The sequence below is a fragment of the Puma concolor genome, chromosome D1, assembly GCF_028749965.1.
Source record: "Puma concolor isolate L17-30 chromosome D1, mPumCon1.1.hap2, whole genome shotgun sequence".
Taxonomy (NCBI): Eukaryota; Metazoa; Chordata; class Mammalia; order Carnivora; family Felidae; genus Puma; species Puma concolor.
In genome coordinates, this window is record NC_141676.1 from 89,216,834 (window position 1) to 89,233,745 (window position 16,912).

The following is a 16,912-nucleotide window of genomic DNA, read 5'->3' on the forward strand; positions in this document are numbered from 1 at the left end:
GAGCCTGCTCCAGATTCTGTGTCTCCCTCTCTCTCTGCCCCTCCCCCACTCCTGTTCATTGTCTCTCTCTCGTCTCTCTCTCCCTCTCTCTCTCTTTCTCTCAAAAATAAATCAACATTTAAAAAAAATTAAAAAAACAAATAGGAACCCAAGACAGTTTTGAAGGACAGTTTCAGACTGTCCGTATCCTGAGAGTGGGGACTCTGTCTTATTCATCATTCTGTCATAAGTACCTAGCTATATATGTGGAAAGCACTTAACAAGTTTATGTCAAATGAACATCTTCTTACCACTAGTGAGAATTGCAGGGATTCCTCAGTAGTGCTAGGGGACAAGAAACACAAACGTGAACTGAGCCTCTGTTATATTCCTCCCCCGCAGCTTTAAGTGAGCAACTTGAATTCCCATAGCCGTGGTTGAGCCTGAGAAGAGGGTTTTCCTTTGGGCCTTTCAGGCCTTCTCCTATCCTGGTGGCACTCTCCTTTCCGAAAGAACATAGTGCCCTCTCCGCCCTGGGCCTCCCACTGTAAGACCCATACAGGCTTGACCTCTCTGGAAGTGTCTCCTGCTGTTGTACCTTCTCAGCCCCTTTCCTTCCACACAGGGAAGTAAGAATATGTGCTTTGAAGTCAGACAGATCTGAATTCAAATCCTACTACTTTGTGTCTTACTGTCTGTGTGACTTAGACAAGTCACGTAACCTCCCTCTGCCTCAGTTACTCTACAAATGGAAATAAGAGTTCCTAACTCATGAAGTTAGTTGGAGAATAAGAGATGATAATGAAAGCCTCTTGATGTGAGCCTGGCACAGGGCAGCATCACCCATGACTTCTCACCCATCTTTATAAGGTCCATGTTCCATTTCCTTGGGGATTTTGACTTGCTGGGGCAGTAACATATCTGAGGTAGAGAATATGTTTACATTTCAACATCTTTCTGGAGAGGTCTTTCTACTGTGCTTGCTTTGTGATCTGCAGGGCCTCTTTCTTCATATGATCTATCTATGCGCTCCATGCTACCTTACATACTTAAAGTCTCCCCCAGTCATATCCAGAGCAGAACCTCAGAGTTTCTTCAGAACCTGGGGACTGCCCTGTAATGTAGATGCTCCTAACCCTCTTCACTTGCTTTCTAGAAAACTAACTTTATGTTCTTGTTATGGTGACCTCTTTACAAATAATTTTTGAAAAGTCTAAGATTTGATACCTCTGTGCTAGCCCTTCAGATCTAATGTGTGTAACTGTTTCTACTTTAAGGTCCTTTCAGCCTAAGAGAAGAAATAACCCATATGAAACAATTAGAAATATTGAATAATGTGAGGCCAAATGACACTGGATATAGACTGTAAACATAGTACAAAATAAATTAGGATTCTTGGGGCTAAAGGCTTTATAAAGGAAAGTAAGTGTTTAAAGCTGTATGTGAGATGGGTGTCAGTTAGGTTTAGCATAAAGAATAGTACAGACACTGAACATTTTAAGGAGAGGAGGGGCATTATTTCTACTTTAAATAAAAAGTAAACTTTAAACGTATTTTGAATATCTTCATCCAGTCCCTCTCTGAGAGAGTCAGAGACAGATACAGAGGAAGTGTTTGGGTGAGAGAAACTTCATACGCACAGAAGACAGAAAGATCATTTTGACAAATACATCTTGGAAAGCCCAGCAAGAAGCTGAGGGAATTAGAGCAGGAATTCTCCCTCTAGGCACCAGGTGGCACTGCAAGTTAAATTGTGCCCATTTGCCTTCTTTGAGGGAGGGTTTATTTTGCAACTACAGGTCCTTGTCTTGGTGGTGATAGGAACAGAAACCATTCCCTGCCTTACTCCATGATTCAGAAGCTACTTATCTGCCCTCTACTCTGGGCCACTAACTTTTAGATGAGCCCGTTTCTTTTATCTTTCACCCTTTCCCCTCTCTCTGATCGGTCTTCAGTGTACACTTGCTTCTCTGAGCAGTATGTAAGGCCAGAAGTTGCCCGTTTGAGTGCATTCCACCCCTCAAGGGTTCAGTGCTGGAGCTGATTCGTCAAGAACAGTTTTAACTCAGAAACCCAGAGTAAACCAGAGAGCCTACAGTGATTAAACCAGCTGGACATCTGAAGTTGAAAAAATCTGTTGCTACTCTCTATAAGCTAGTTGGTCTTCTACTCAAGGCCTTTTTAGATACCAGAATCCTAGATATATATGTCACTAAGGTAGACATTGTCAATGCTAGATTGCACTGATATTGGGAATCTTATAAACCTCTTAAATGATCAAGGGTATTTCGTTTTGCTTTCAGCCATGGATGGAGATCATTTGTCTCTTTCCTGTTGACTTGGTATTGGAACACAGCCATATGTTAACACTTCAGGTTTGATCTTTACCTCTGTCTTTAGACAGAGACTTCACCAAGTGCCCTGTGGAGGAATAGACCTGTATGGTACTAGAGTAGGGAGGTAGTAGGGGTGACCCGGTGGGAAATACACCTTAGTCTAGTGCTGTAATTATGGCACCGGAGATTTTCTTTGGGGGAATTTAGCCCTTCCTCAGTAAATATATAATCTCTATAACATGGTATGCTTGGTATGGAAATGCAGCTTCAAGGTAAGCCCCTTGACCACCTCCTCCTCTCTCCCCCTTGTTTTCTAACCACAAGTGGTGCCCCCAAAATCCCTACTATGTGGACATCTGGAGTCACCACAGCTCTATTCCATATCCTTAGGATCAGAATGGATAACCTTCTATTTGGAAAGGTTTTAAAATTCAGCCTATAGACAAGAAACTGAAAACAACTACCTTTGGGTTACTCTTCTACCCCTTGTTCTTTTTAGCCTTTTCCAGCTTCCTCCACCCATTTTCACAGTATAATTTGGAACCCTACTATGTCTACTTATTTAAACCCAATCCCTAATTCTCTTCCAGATCATGGCTAAGCATACTTTAACCTGAGATCTAGTAGAAGTTGGGAGCCAGTCGCATCATGTGGAGCACACACTTACCACTTTTCCATCCTTCAGTTCCCCTCCTTCTTCCTCTCCGATAGTGGTGGGGTTTGCTCAGAGCAGAACCTGGGCATCCTTCTGTGAGGTAAACTCAACCAGGAACAACAGGGGTTTAGTTGTCAAGACAGCAGTGAAATTCCTGCCTTCTGCCCTCCTTTGTGCCCTTGCCTTTCTTTCCAGGGCTCCAGTTCTAAGCATTCCTCTCCGTCTCCCTGTCCTTTCCCCTCCATAGACTCAGTATTCTTCTGAATGGGTGCCCATTTTAATCAGCCTTCCCTTTCCCTGCCTTCCTGCCTTACGTGCTGAGAAAGAAAGGCTCAGCTGCCTGGTGACTGAGAATGACCCAAGCTTGCTGTTCACATGGGAATGAGGAAAGAAGGAAAGAGAGATTTTGGATCCTGCAGTCCAATCCTTGCAGTGAAAGTTGCATTGTTTAGTATTATTGAGGTCTTGCTTTAGGAAGGATTCCAAAATATAATCTTCAAATTACCCATAAGCCCCTGTGGTTTCTCTCCAATCTTCTTAAACACACAGGACAAAAATGGTTCACTGTTCTAATATTTATACCCCTACGCCTGCCAGGAGGAGAGTCAGTTTGCAAAAGGGAAAAAACTAAGGCATGAAATGCAAAGCTCACTCAGGACTTTACCATCATTAACTTTGTGAAGAAGGTAAGGCAAGAATTAGCCCATTTTATTAAGAACGAAGCCAGAACCCATTTTATTAAGAACGAAGTGGTCAAGCCAGGTTCAAAACTGTGGCTTTCCAGTGTTATTTCCAGTCATTATAGCACACTGCTTGTGTGAAGCCTTTGTAGCTGTGGCCACTGAATGTGTCTTTTCCATAGAAGAGTATGAGCTAGTTTATACTCAGTATTGCCTTGAAAACTGTGGTGACAGAGGAATCTCTTGGGCTTGGAGAAAAGACATGGACTGTTCTAGAGACGCTAAGGAGGCTGCTGGTTGTGAGGCAGATGTTCTGCTGCTTCTTTTACATGGATCAAACAAAGAGCACAGGCAATTGTCCAAGAAGCATCACTTTGATTTTGCCTAGCCTTAGAATCTATCAGCTGTGACTTTTCAGGGCTGGATTATGGTGCATTAGCAACATTATATGCGGCTGAGAAAAGTTGATGGGAAGGTCTTCAGAGGTATACTAGATTTGTGTAACCAACTTTCAAACTGGAATCCTAAGGGTGTCACAATCCTCAAATCTAGAACAAATTTCTAGAGCTCTCCCTTTGCAATTAGTCTCATTTATCCCATGAACACAGAACCCCTCAAGTGTCGTTCCTCTCATTCTGTATTTGTTAGAAAGGTAACCTGACCCTTGCTTTTGGTCACTTTTTACCCAGACGTTCTGCTATTTTCTTCTTCTTACTAGTTTCAAGTAATGGGCTGGAATCCGTTTGATGCTGCTCCATCCATCAGGGGCAGTTCCCAAAATACAAGTGACTCACAGTCCTCTTAACCCCTTTGCTTTTGTTTGACCTTCAGTTTCTTCCATCCTCTGGGCCTATTTGCCAGGAAAAGTGACAAAAACATAGACTGCTGTCAGGTGTCTCTCTTCTCTAGGCTTTATAGAGTGTGCCACATACGAAGCATGGCTGACCCAGTCTCTTCCTTCTACCTCTCTTGCCTTCCAGGGGAATATATAACCAGAGGTGAATTGCATGGATTATTCATGTTTTTTTTGTTTTTGTTTTTGAGAGAGAGTGCACAAGCAGGGGAAGCACGGGGGAGAGAGAGAGAAAGAAAGAGAAGGAGGGAGAGAATCTTAAGCAGGCTCCATGCCCAGCACAGATCTTGACATGGGGCTTATCTTGCAACCATGAAATCATGACCTGAGCCAAAATCAAGAATCAGACACTTAATCGACTAAGCCACCCAGGCACCCGTCATGATGAACTCTTAATTCTAGCTCAGCTGACTTACTACCTGGGATACTTACAACATTTACCCTATACCTGGTGTGTTGGAACACAGTTTAATTTTAATGTTAACCTAAATAAAAGATTATTAGGAAAATAAATCTGCCTAATATTTATGTAAATACATATAAAATGCCCAATACAAAGGATTTCTAGATTGTCCACAATTTTTTAATCTCTTACTGTCTTCTTCCATAAGCATGAATAATGAGGAGCTTAGTATTCTTTTCTATTCTTACTGTTCTTTTCCTGCTTTAAGTTTTGGGATATTTGCCTTTTCCAAAGCTTATTTTGAGCAGTGTGCCATGCTTTTAGACCATTGTCCCATAGAGAGCATTAATTCCCTTAGTAACTAACATTTATTGATTACCCTCTGTGCTAGACACTTCATTAAGTGATCAAAATACAAAAAAGACCCCAAATTCCTACCCTACAAAGTTTAATATCCAGTTGGAGGTGCAATATTATAAATTAGGAATTAGAGTACAAAGTTAGGACTTTAACAAGGACCCTGTAGGTGATTAAGAGAAGTGATAAAGTAATGAACAATGAGAGGCCCAGAGCAGGCTCACAGGAAGATGACTTCTGAGGCAGGATTGACAGGAGTAGGGAAATGGAGAGCAGACACTGGAGAACAAAGTATTGATGGCAGAGCAGTAAACAGCCTGATGTATTTATGGTACTCGAAGAAGTCAGGTATGATTAGGAATATATGATGTGCAACGAGAGTGGCCAGATTACATTGAAGAGTCTGATGGGTGCCAACTCATACAGAGCCTTGTGAGCCATTCAGAGAACGTCAAGTTTGTCCCCCATTTGTGGGGAAGCTTCTTACAAAATGTAAACAGGTGATGACATAATTGACTTTGTAACTTAGAAAAATCACCTAAATAGCGCTGCAGAGGATCAGTTGAAGGAGGCAAAGTTAGCACCAGGGAGACAAATTAGGAAAGGGTTGTACTGACAGCAATGAAAGGTGATGAGGAATTGTGATAGAGATGGGAAAGGTTGAAGAATTCGTGAGATGGAGGAGGTAGGATCACCTAGATTTACTAATTGTTTAAATCCTTGGTGTTGCAGGGGTGTATGTGGATTCAGAACAGGGAAAAGGAGAAAGAATAACTCTGTTTTCCAGTGTGTAGATTGAGAAGCATGACTGATAGAACAGTATGACATCTTTCCATACAGCACATCTGACTTGTGCTTAAAAAAGTCTGCGGCTGCTCATTAAATCAATAGATTTTTATCTCCTTTTGTGTAAAAATAAGTGATGATATATGAGGAAACATGGACTATATCCCTAGTCATTTTGAGATTTTTAATAGAATACTTAGAGACCCAAGAGCCCAGATTATATTTTCGTCTTTTCTTCTGTCTATAAGTTCTTTTGTCTTTGGAAGAAAAAGGGAAGTGTGGAATGTATAGCTGGTACAAAGGGAAGATTTTCAAATTTTCTGTTCTTTGGCACATGATACTCACATGGTGGACTCCTGACTATCAAATAGAGCATAACTCAAGGATAATAGAATGTACATGGCAGGAGACCTGTCAATTCAGTGAAGAGCAAGAAGGTAAAAAAAAATTTTTTTTAGATAAAGCTAACACTGGATATGAGAACAGACAGAGAATGAGATAAGGAATATTACTGTTTTATATGCCATAATAATGAGTTAACTCAAAATTTTAACACTCAAAGTTACCATGAGAATCGTGGAATAAAATTGATTCAGTATTTGATGGCTTGTTGTATGACTGGCACTATTATAGTAAATGCTGAGGAAGATATCAAAATGAATTCAGTAAGATCCCTTTCCACAGAACCTTACAGTTAATTCTTTTGGCACCTACAAGAAGCTCAACCAATTTGTGTGGAATAAATGGAATAAACAAACTAAACACAGAATTCCAGTGAGGAAAGGAAAGAATCAAAATCAGGTGAAATCAGCTTCGTTAACTGAGATCAGATTCTAGAAGTATGCATATATTTAAAAAGGGGGCAGAAGGGAGGACACACACTGAGTAATGCAAAATAGTAGCAATAGAACTAATAAGAATGGTGTCCAGTAAGCTTAAACTCAGAGTTGAATTTGTAGATAAATGTTAGGGGTAAAGGCTTTAAAAAACAACAACATGAAAAACAAGAAAAGCAAAGAAAGTAAGTTAAATTGTTTGAAACAGATGCTGTAGTATTCACTGGCTACCTTGGGAAAGCATTTATTCATCTGTTCAACAGTAAATTGACCTGCTGTATGCTAAGCTGTTTAATTTCTGTTTGTTTGTTATTTTTTTCTTGTCAAGGAAAATGGTTTGACAAGAATTGGACAGACATGATTAAACTAGAAGACTAAAATAGAAATGCAGATAAAAGAGCACTTAACCTATTTTGAAGCTCCCATACCTGACCCAGATGAATTATATTCTGTGGAACTGAACATTTGTATTTATCATTGAAGACCTAAGTTCATTAAGAAAATTGGCATATAGGATGTGGTGGGTTGGAGGTGGACAAATATGTTGCCTTTTAAAAAATGGATACAGGTCATTAACCCTGATATTTATCTCTAGAAATTTCTGAAGCAGATTATTAAATAGATGTTTTGTGAACATGCTTGGAGGGAGAAATGGCGAGCCCCAGAAACCAGTATGTGTTCAGTGGGAACATGCCCTGCCTTATTAGCATAGTTTCTGTCTTTCTTTGACAAGATTATTAAACCATTACATTGCATTGGTTAGTAAATTGTAGGTGGATTTCCACAAGCTTTGGCCATATTCTTATAATATCCATGTGGAAAAAAATGGGCATATGTGGCCTGAACTATAGTACTTTTAAGTGATTCACAGCTAGTTGAGTTTCTCTAGCCCAAGATATCTATCTAACAAACTGACAGCCTCCTGGAGGGAAATTTTTAGTGATAGAGCATTTTTCTTGTTCTTATCCTGATCAATTTTTTCATCAGTAAATTTGCAAGTAATTGTAATCTTAGAGGTATAATTAATACTCTGGATGACAAAAATCAAGTTTCAAAAGGTTAGAATAATAGGTCAAAACCAACAAGGTGTATTTAATAGAAATAAATGTTATAAATTAGAATTTAGATTTTAAATTCAAAAATTGCACAAGTACAGAAGGGCAAGACTAGGCTTAACAGAGAAGCATGTGATTTTTTGTTAAAGTACATATGTGGAACTAGGGTCCTAGTTGACTGCAAAACTCAGTATGAGTCAGTGCTTTGATGTGTGTGCCCAAAAAGCCAACACAGTCTTTGTATTAATAGAAGTATAGTATATGGATCAAGGAAGTCACTAATCCTTTGCATTCTTTCATTCTTTGCTGGTCAGGGCACATCTGGAGGTTGTGTTTTGTTCTGGGTACTCCATTTTAAGAGAGAATAGAAAGCAGCACACACCCAGAGGTTGGAACCAGGATGAGGAATCGTTCATTTCTCTCCTCCATTCTTTAGACCTTTGTTGAGTGTATTCTGTGTGCTCAACTTTGAGGTTATCAGAATCGTGGATATATAACTTGTAACAGAGACTTAGGGGAGAAATAGCAGTTGAGTTTAAAAATGCAAAGTGTTTGTTCAGGAACTCTGCCCATTTTTAATTGGATTACTTAGGTTTTTTTGGTGTTGAGCTGTGTAAGTTCTTTATGTACTTTGTATATTAACCCCTTATTGGATATATCACTTGCAAATATCTTCTCTTATTCAATGTTGTTTGTCATTTTGTTGATGGTTTCCTTCACTGTGTGCAAAGGCCTTTTTATTTTGGTGTATTACTGATAGTTTAATTTTGCTTTTATTTCCCTTGCCTGAGGAGACATATCTAGAAAAATGTTTCCATGACCAATGTCAGAGAAGTGACTGCCTGTGTTTTTTTCTAGGGTTTTATGGTTTCAAGTCTCACATGTAAGTCTTTGAAACATTTTGAAAGAGAAATGACCTGGTAACTTTAAAATTCCTGTTTTTAACTCCAGAGGGTAGAAGCAAGACAATGACCAGAAGTTACAACGAGGCAGTTTTTGGTTGCCAATATTTAAGAAGCATCTCTAATAAATTGCAGTTATCCTTTTCAGGAATTAAGCAACTTCCCCAAAGTCACATTCCTAATTGGTGGCAGAGCTAAGATGAAAGCCCAGCTTTCTGGATTCACGGACCAGAACCCTTGGGCTCTGCCATGATGTTACACAGGAGATTTCTACTCTGGGAGGAGGTGAGGTAGGGATTGCCTGTTTCCTTCCAGCTATGAAGTTGTATGTTCTTATTATAAACCTTTTGCTATGCAGTAGTCCTTTTTGGTTCTCTGTTTTCATGTGTGAATTGGTTAGATTATTGGAATAGATCACCTCCAAGGTTAAACAGATGATTTCTTTAATTTCCTTCCTTGATTCAAAATGCTTCAGTTTGTAATGCATAATAGTCTTACAACTGTAACTTGTTCATTTCTAATCAAAAACAAAAACTGTGGCTAGATACAGAAGTGTGCAACTCAGGATTCTTAAATCGTGGTGTTTAGGCCATATGTAGTCTTCCCTTGAAGCACGTGTTTTAAAGATGTGGATCCATTATTTAAAACATGAAAGCAAAAATCAAAGAAGAAATTGTGTAGACTCCATGGCCATTTTAGATTTCATAATAGTCACTGGAAAAAAGAAACAGGAGTTTCTGGCCCTCAAAGTTCATTTCCTCCCCATTCTTCTTCCAACACAGAGCAGGAAAGGATGGTGACCTAGATACACAGTCAGAGAGCAACAATGCTGAACTTTCTCAGACACAACTGAGTAACCTGGGTCTGGCCAGTTCTAGGACCAAGAAGGCTAGTGAGAGCTGACACGGAGGAACTGTCTGTAAACAAAAGAAGGGGCAATGGCAGGAAGGCAGAGGCCTGGGAAAGGAATCAGAGGGAAGAGAAGTGTTACTTTTATCAGGTGTGATACTGGCAAAAATAACTTGTTTAATGGGAAATGCCCTGGATCCACACCATCACCCTCAAGATCTCCTTTCTCTCCACTCTGTACGTTGGGGCTACTGAATTAATGAGCAAATACTCATAGGACTGTGGGTACAGAACACAATGTTCATGGTTTATGCTATTGTAAACATTTTACAGGGTACTTGGAAGATGGGTGGAGGGTGGGGAGTGTTTCCAGGAGGCTAAAAATGTAGCTTGGGCTTTTTCCCCCATTTCTTGGAACTCCTCATTCCTTATACTATATCAATGTTTTTCTAACTATTTTTAAACTTCAATCCACAGTAAAAAATGCATTTTACAACAGGACCCACTGTGAACACAACACATGCATGCACACACATCAGTAGGTCCATGTATGAAACAAAAGAGTCCCAAAGCAGGAAATACACTTCTATGTATTCTAAGCTGTTTCTACTTAAATGTTTTTAAATGTTGTCACAAACCAGAGTTGAGTACATGGCCACCTCTAATGCTGTTCAGAATTTGAGAAATACCGTGCTACAGCCACCAGAGTTGAAATGACTTTGGAAGTAGCCTGACACATGGCAGCCAAGACCCTAGGTCTAAGTCAGTGATTCCCAACTGGGGAAGGTTTTGTCCCTCAGAGGAGATGTGGCAATGTCTGGAAATGTTTGTGATTGTCACACAAGAGGTACCTGGGAGGGCAGAAATGCTTCTAAGTGTTTGATAACGCACAGGACAGCCCTTCACAACAAGGATTTAGCCTAAAATGTCAGTAGTGCCAGAGTTGGAAAACCTGGCTCTGAAGGTAATTGAAGTGAGCTGACACTTGTAATCTACTATAGATCTTTTACAACGGCAGAAGCTTTAACCTGATCTTCTTTTACTCTTTTACTTTGAACTGTATTTGGTACATTAAGGAGTTGGAGTATAATCACCCTTGGATTGTCTACAGAGGTAGCCCAGTTGAAAAAAGGATGAGAGGAATGATTCTGCTGTATCTTTCATTTAGACTATACCAAGCATTTTTTGTTAGAATATTGTTACTGCTGTTAAGAATATTTTCTCTTTTTTTAATGTTTGTTTGTTTTTGAGAGGTAGAGAGAGAGAACACAAGCCAGGGAGAGGCAGAGAGAGAGAGGGAGACAGAGAATCCAAAGCAGGCTCTGAGCTGTCAGCGCAGAGCCCAAATCGGGGCTTGCACTCACAAACCATGAGATCGTGATTGGAGCCGAAGTCGGACACTTAACCACCTGAGCCACCAGGCACCCCAAGAATATTTTCTATGTTATGATTTCACTCTCCTTCTCCCCCTGTCCTCCCCATTAGGCTCACTTACCCACGGCCCCTCCTCACTCAGCCATAGAAGCTCTTAGCAGAGAAGAGAAGGGAATTTGGCTAATTAGATTAGACATGGTCCCTTAAGCTTTCTCCCCTTACTTGTGAGAGTTGATTCTGTTGTTTTGATGGGAAATGACCTTGTGCTAACCTTGAGGTGCTGTCTTAAGCCCTAGTATTAAACTGTCTCCTTTTTAGCCACTGCTCCATTCCTCTATCTGTAGCTATTTCAGACCAGGTTCTTGTGAACACGGATAGACTTGCACTCCCAGTGTAATGAAAAGCCCTAATCTCCACATCCTCCCTCCTTCCATGTCTGGCATCAAAGAAGCTCATGAATATCTCAGTGTCAATCTGTTGTTGCTTCTTTCTCACTTTATTGGCTATTTCTGGGCCCACTAGTAAGGCTGCCATGTGCTCTGAATCATTCAGAGATGGCCTCATAGAACAGACCTGGTTTGGCTTTTTTTCTTCTTCTTTTTACTGGGGAAAAGGTAGGATGGTAGGAGGAGATATCTCTAAATCAAATAACAGAACTGGAATAGTAGTAGAAAATAAAACCAATGCTATTTGTGGATGTTCACTACCATATTTATTTTAGCATATTTACCTCATGCATCTTGAATTACATAAACAATAACATTTGTATTTAGTAAATGAATTCTTATAAATAATTTATAATAAATAGACTGAGAGATATGTGTTTGTGTCCACCTTGAAACTTCAGATTTCTGTTAGCATAATAGTAAGTGGTACCAGCAGATTCCAGAAACTGATACTGGAAAAGCTCCTGTGGTACCTTGGACTTCAGACACATGCATTCCATTCCTTTTGCTTCAAGAGAACTATAGGGATACAGATTTCTTTTTAACTTTCCCACTTGTAAGTTAGGAATAGAAAGACACATGTGGAATAGAGAGATGAAGGGAACTAATAAGCTAAGGCATTAGTCTCTCTTTTAATTTTCCAGTGCTTAATCTCTTCACGTTCTCTAGCCCGGTTTCAGAGTGAACAGACCAATATGAAGGGAATCAGTAAGACTAGATAAAGCACTGTGGTGGTATGTGTAGAGCTCTACTCTGGAGAAGGATGATGGAATAAGAGGAAGGGAAAATGGGGATGGAAAGGGGAGAAGAGATCATTGGATGAAGAAACCCCTGCCTTCTTTGTTGTCATCAGTTGTTGGTTCTGTGCTAGGTGTTAGGCAAGGTAAATGATACAGAATCCCTGAATCTGGTCATTTACAACTTAAGAAAGGCATTTTGTGTAATAATAAAGCATGCCTTAGAAATTGTTCTAAAGCTCACAGATTTTTTCTGTTCTGTCTGAGGCGCAGGGCAATTTGGGTGGTGGTAGTAGTCGGCACTGGTCATTTTCTTGGTTTTGGCTTTATGATTTTTTTTCCTTCTACCTTGGGATGCTCATCATTCACAATAAGATACCATATCTCAGGAGTTCTGTGAGCACGAAAGGTTTCGCTGCCCTGCCTCTTTTCCGTGGGCTATCTGGGGCTAGGAAATGAAACATGGCTAACCCTAGATGTCCAGGAGAAAGCCTGTTTTCTTAGAGGAAGAGAGGTAGGAGGAACCTGGGCAAGAGGAGAATCTTGAAAAGGGTGAATGTTTAAATCTGCGTGGTACAAGTGTGTGTGGTTGGTGTCTTTTACCTTCAGGGTATGAAGAAGCCTGAGGGTAAGAGAAACCACAGCACCTTGCAGGTAGAAGCCACTTTGTACATTACATTCCTCTTTTTAGACATGCAGTTTGTTTCGTTTCCACCAATTTGTACAAGTCCTATACTTTCTCATATTCCTTACATTCCTGGGAATAACTTGTTGATCACTTCTGTGCCTCAGGGTTTATAGTGCTTGACAGTTTCTTTATCAGCAGTTGACATTTACTTGGAGACGTTAGTTCTCTTTGTCAGTTCCACTTAGCTCCCACAACTTGAGTTGACTCACTGACTCATCCTCATCATCAAGGGCCTTATTTTTACTTTTCCCTACTTTGTTTCTCCTTCCCAACATTCCCATTTAGGGTTTGATAAGTTGTAGTTCTATAGATTTGTATACATTTATACACTTATGTGCCAAAATTTGTTTTGCACCCAGCGGGTATGCTTGAGTCACGAAGTCACAATGGAAGAGAACAAAAAGGACATCCTTGCCATAATGCAGTGGTGCAAGGGCCTGTTCCTATCAGGTGAATTAAGGTTAATTCAAAACAATCAGACTCCTATATTGTAAGACGTGCCCAGAAGATGACCGAGGTCCCCAGATTTACTGTTCAGTATTCTGCTCTAAGAAGGGTTGAGCAGATGCTGAGATAGATACCTTTGAAGAGTGGAGTCACAGGCATCGCTGGCCCCAGAGAACAAGAATAAGGGTACACTGGCTTATGTGCAAATGGGAATGAGAAGCTGAGCTAGAACTAATTCCAGGCAAAGGTTTCTGGTTTAAGATTCTCCTGGCTTTTTTGGAGGACTTCAAGATTTTGGTTTTCACTCCAATGAAACCAGTTGCTCAGATGAGACCCTAGTGCACATCATTCACCTTAGCAGAAGTCACACAAGTATTTGTGGCCTGAGGTGAAGAACGAGAGTTGGGTCACTTGATTCCCTGCAGATAATCTGATCAGGCCATTGCATATACCTCCCTTTGCTGACCCTTTTCTATAAACAGGAACAGAAATTCTTGCTACTGGATCCCTTTCATCAGGCGTCTTAGGCTCGCTGAATGAAAAGCCCTATAAAAAGGAGATGCAGCCTAATAATATCAAATACGACCGTGATGGCTATTTTGGGCAAGAGCAGCTTTGTGCCGCTCTTGATCTCCATCGGTGTCTGCCATTCCTGCCCTGCCATTACCTTTCAGACTTCCTATTCTTAGAATCATTTGTGAGCCCTCGGCTTGGGGGATTGCAGCCCCCAAGGCTGGAATGCCTAGCTTGAGTGGAATGCAGACTGTCTGGCAGAGTGGAGGTTAAATAAAGTTTGCCTTGGCAGCCCCCTCTGCTCTTGGATGGGCGACAAGTAACTCGGGTATAGGAGAAATGGCATGAGCTGCCATGTGGTGCAGGACCAAATAGAGTAGAAGTGGTTGATGGTCCATCCGTTAGAATCATAGCCTTGTCAGGCTCAGCCCTGCTCCATACTGAGGAGACTTGGCAGGCTTGAACCTCAGCTAGTAACCATATTGCTCTGAAGAAATGCAGGAACAAATAAAGAATAAGGGTGAAATGACTGCAGGAACTGCAGATTTAGTATGTTTGCCCCCTGAGAGTTATTGCCTCATTTTTGAATGTGAGATAAAGGGGGAAATTTTCATTGTAATAAGAACTATCGCTAGTCAATCAACAGGCCTTTCTTGAGCACCAGGACACTGTGGGAAACTTTTTAAAAGTATAAGACATATAGAAATCTTGTGGTGCTTATACTTTAGTTGGAAAAGTAAAGCTGTAAGCACATGAGAAAATAATTTATATTCTAGAGTAAATTATTAGTTCCAAATCTGTACTGTAGAACTAAGTGCTGAAGGAAGTCTAAGAGGAAAGAGAACGCTTCTAGCTGGAATGGTCAAGAAAAATTTTGTGGAGGAGGTGGGGTTAAGCAGGTCTTGCTAGGATGGCAGACTTGTACTGGAAAGAAGAGGGCCTTGTCAGTGAGCAGACTGTTACGAGCAAAAGATGGATGTAGGACACTCTTAGAACAGCTCATAGGTCCATGAAGAGCCTGGATGTGCCACACCCTGGATGTGGACAGGGTGGCAAAGGAGAGGGATTTATCTAAAATCACCAAACCCTTAGCTGGAAAGGCAGCATGTGCACATTGCTGAGAAATGACAGAACTTCCCACTAGAAGACAGTTAGAAAGCTCCAGCCCTGCCAGATACTGGGGCCCTCCTAGTTCTCTGTTCTGTGCAACCTCTAATACAACATGCAGTTCCTATCGGACACACAGTAAATAACAGTATTATTACTATTACTCATCTTCAAAGTCTGTGGTGCCGAGTTATTAAATTGGCTGGGTTTCATTTGTGAGAGTTGCCACTGCCTTCGCTTTGCTCTGTGCTGATTGCTCACATGATTCACACCTTTCTGCAGTCCTTCCTTCAAATTTATCTGACCATTCTCTCTTCCACCACAGGTGGCTGGAGGTGCAAGTGGCTAATCTAACATGTCCACAACGCTGGGTGCAGTACCTCCGACTTCTTCAGGAGTCCATCTGGCCTGGTGGGGTTTTGCCTAAGTATCCACGGCCTGTAAGGACCCAGGAGCAGAAAGTGGCTGCTGAAAAACAGGCTTTGCAGAGCCTGATGGGAATCCTGCCAGGTAATTGGATGATGAAATAAGTTATACTGATGATTAGTCCTTTCTCATCTGGCTTTGCAACCATTACCCCACACCCCTTCCCATTTTTAAAAGGGCTTAAATGTGATTAGACTGTTGACCCACCATTTCTCAGGCCAACAGGAAAATGATCGAGGCCGCAATTCTTTTATCCCTCATTCAAGTGATGCTGAGGGAATAGAAGGAATCACTGAGACCACACCGTAAATAGTAGGTGAGAATCCTGCAGATACTTGAGATAATAACAGCTCTGCCTACACCACAGAGTCAGGTCTCAGAACTGTTCCCACCAGATGAAGACCTCAGGTTCTCTGCCAATTCATGGTTTTTGGACTAGGGAAGAAAATGATATGTGCCATAGAAGCTTGGCCTTGATAAATTGGGGTCATTGAATAAAGTACCTGGTTATTAGCAGTAGATAAAAACAAACTCTGGAGAGGACTTTTTTTCCTTTACTTTCTATGGACTTTTAGAAGGCAGGAAAGGCAGTTTGTTGCCTGTCGCTATGCTGTGGTAACCAGGGTACAGTAGTAAACTCTTAACTCTTAAAACAATTTTATATACTCTATTAACCTCTGCTCTCCACCCTAAACTGTTACATCAGAAGTACCTGCACTTTAGGGGTGCCTGGGTGGCTCAGTAGTTTGAGTGTCTGCCTGTTGATTTCGGCACAGGTTATGATCCCAGGGTCGTAGGATCAAGCCCCACATCGGGCTCCATGCTGAGAGTGGAGCCTGCTTAAGATTCTCTCTCTCTCTGTCTCTCTCTCTCTCTGTCTCTCTCTGTCTCTCTCTCTGTCTGCCCCTCCCCTACTCATGCATATGCTCTATCTCTCTCTCTCTCTTAAAAGAAAAAAAAAAATCCTGCACTTTAATGATTGGTTACAGAATTATTTCTTGGGCCCATTCTTATTTAAACACTTGAGAAACATTTCTCTTAGCTTTTCCCTGTTTTAGTTTGACTATGTAGTTCAGAAGTTTGCCAGAAATACCTACTTTGAATAAAGATGGCAGATATCATGAGATAATCTCCTTAGAATCTAAGGCTTCCACGGTAGCACTGAAACCACATCTGCTTTTTCCTCTTCAGATATTGTAGTAGAAATCCTGGGGGTGAACAAATGCCAGCTGAGCTGGAGTCTAGTCTTGGAGTCACTACAGCAACCCGTCATCAACAGGTAGGCTGAAGGCGTATGTATACACAGCATCACCACAGCTGAAGCCATCTCTGGTCTCAGAGGTGTCCACGATTTCTAAGTGTGCAACCCACATTGAGAAGAATAGAACTGCAGTCTTTGTTTGCCCTGGGCCCTGACTGCAGGGTGTGATGTCCAAATCCACACATACTAAGAAAAACCTACACTGACAGCTTCATATGTCAC

General features: G+C 41.0%; 1 protein-coding gene across 9 annotated transcripts in view; it reads left to right on the forward strand.

The window, feature by feature from the left end:
* Positions 1-16,912, forward strand: part of SNX19 (sorting nexin 19) — a 47,469-nt gene that overhangs the window by 19,754 nt on the left and 10,803 nt on the right. For 5 of the 9 annotated variants that reach the window (XR_015241204.1, XM_086678654.1, XM_025928300.2 and 2 more), the window contains exons 9-10: positions 15,329-15,513; positions 16,621-16,708. Coding sequence is in view for 7 of the 9 variants with exons in the window: in XM_086678654.1 (XP_086534780.1) it covers positions 15,329-15,513; positions 16,621-16,708 (273 nt within the window). In the remaining 2 variants the exon portion in view is untranslated. Of the gene's footprint in view, positions 1-8,990; positions 9,133-15,328; positions 15,514-15,646; positions 16,393-16,620; positions 16,709-16,912 lie in introns of those variants that run through there. The other 4 variants (XR_015241205.1, XM_086678656.1, XM_086678657.1 and 1 more) reach the window with 4 other exon arrangements.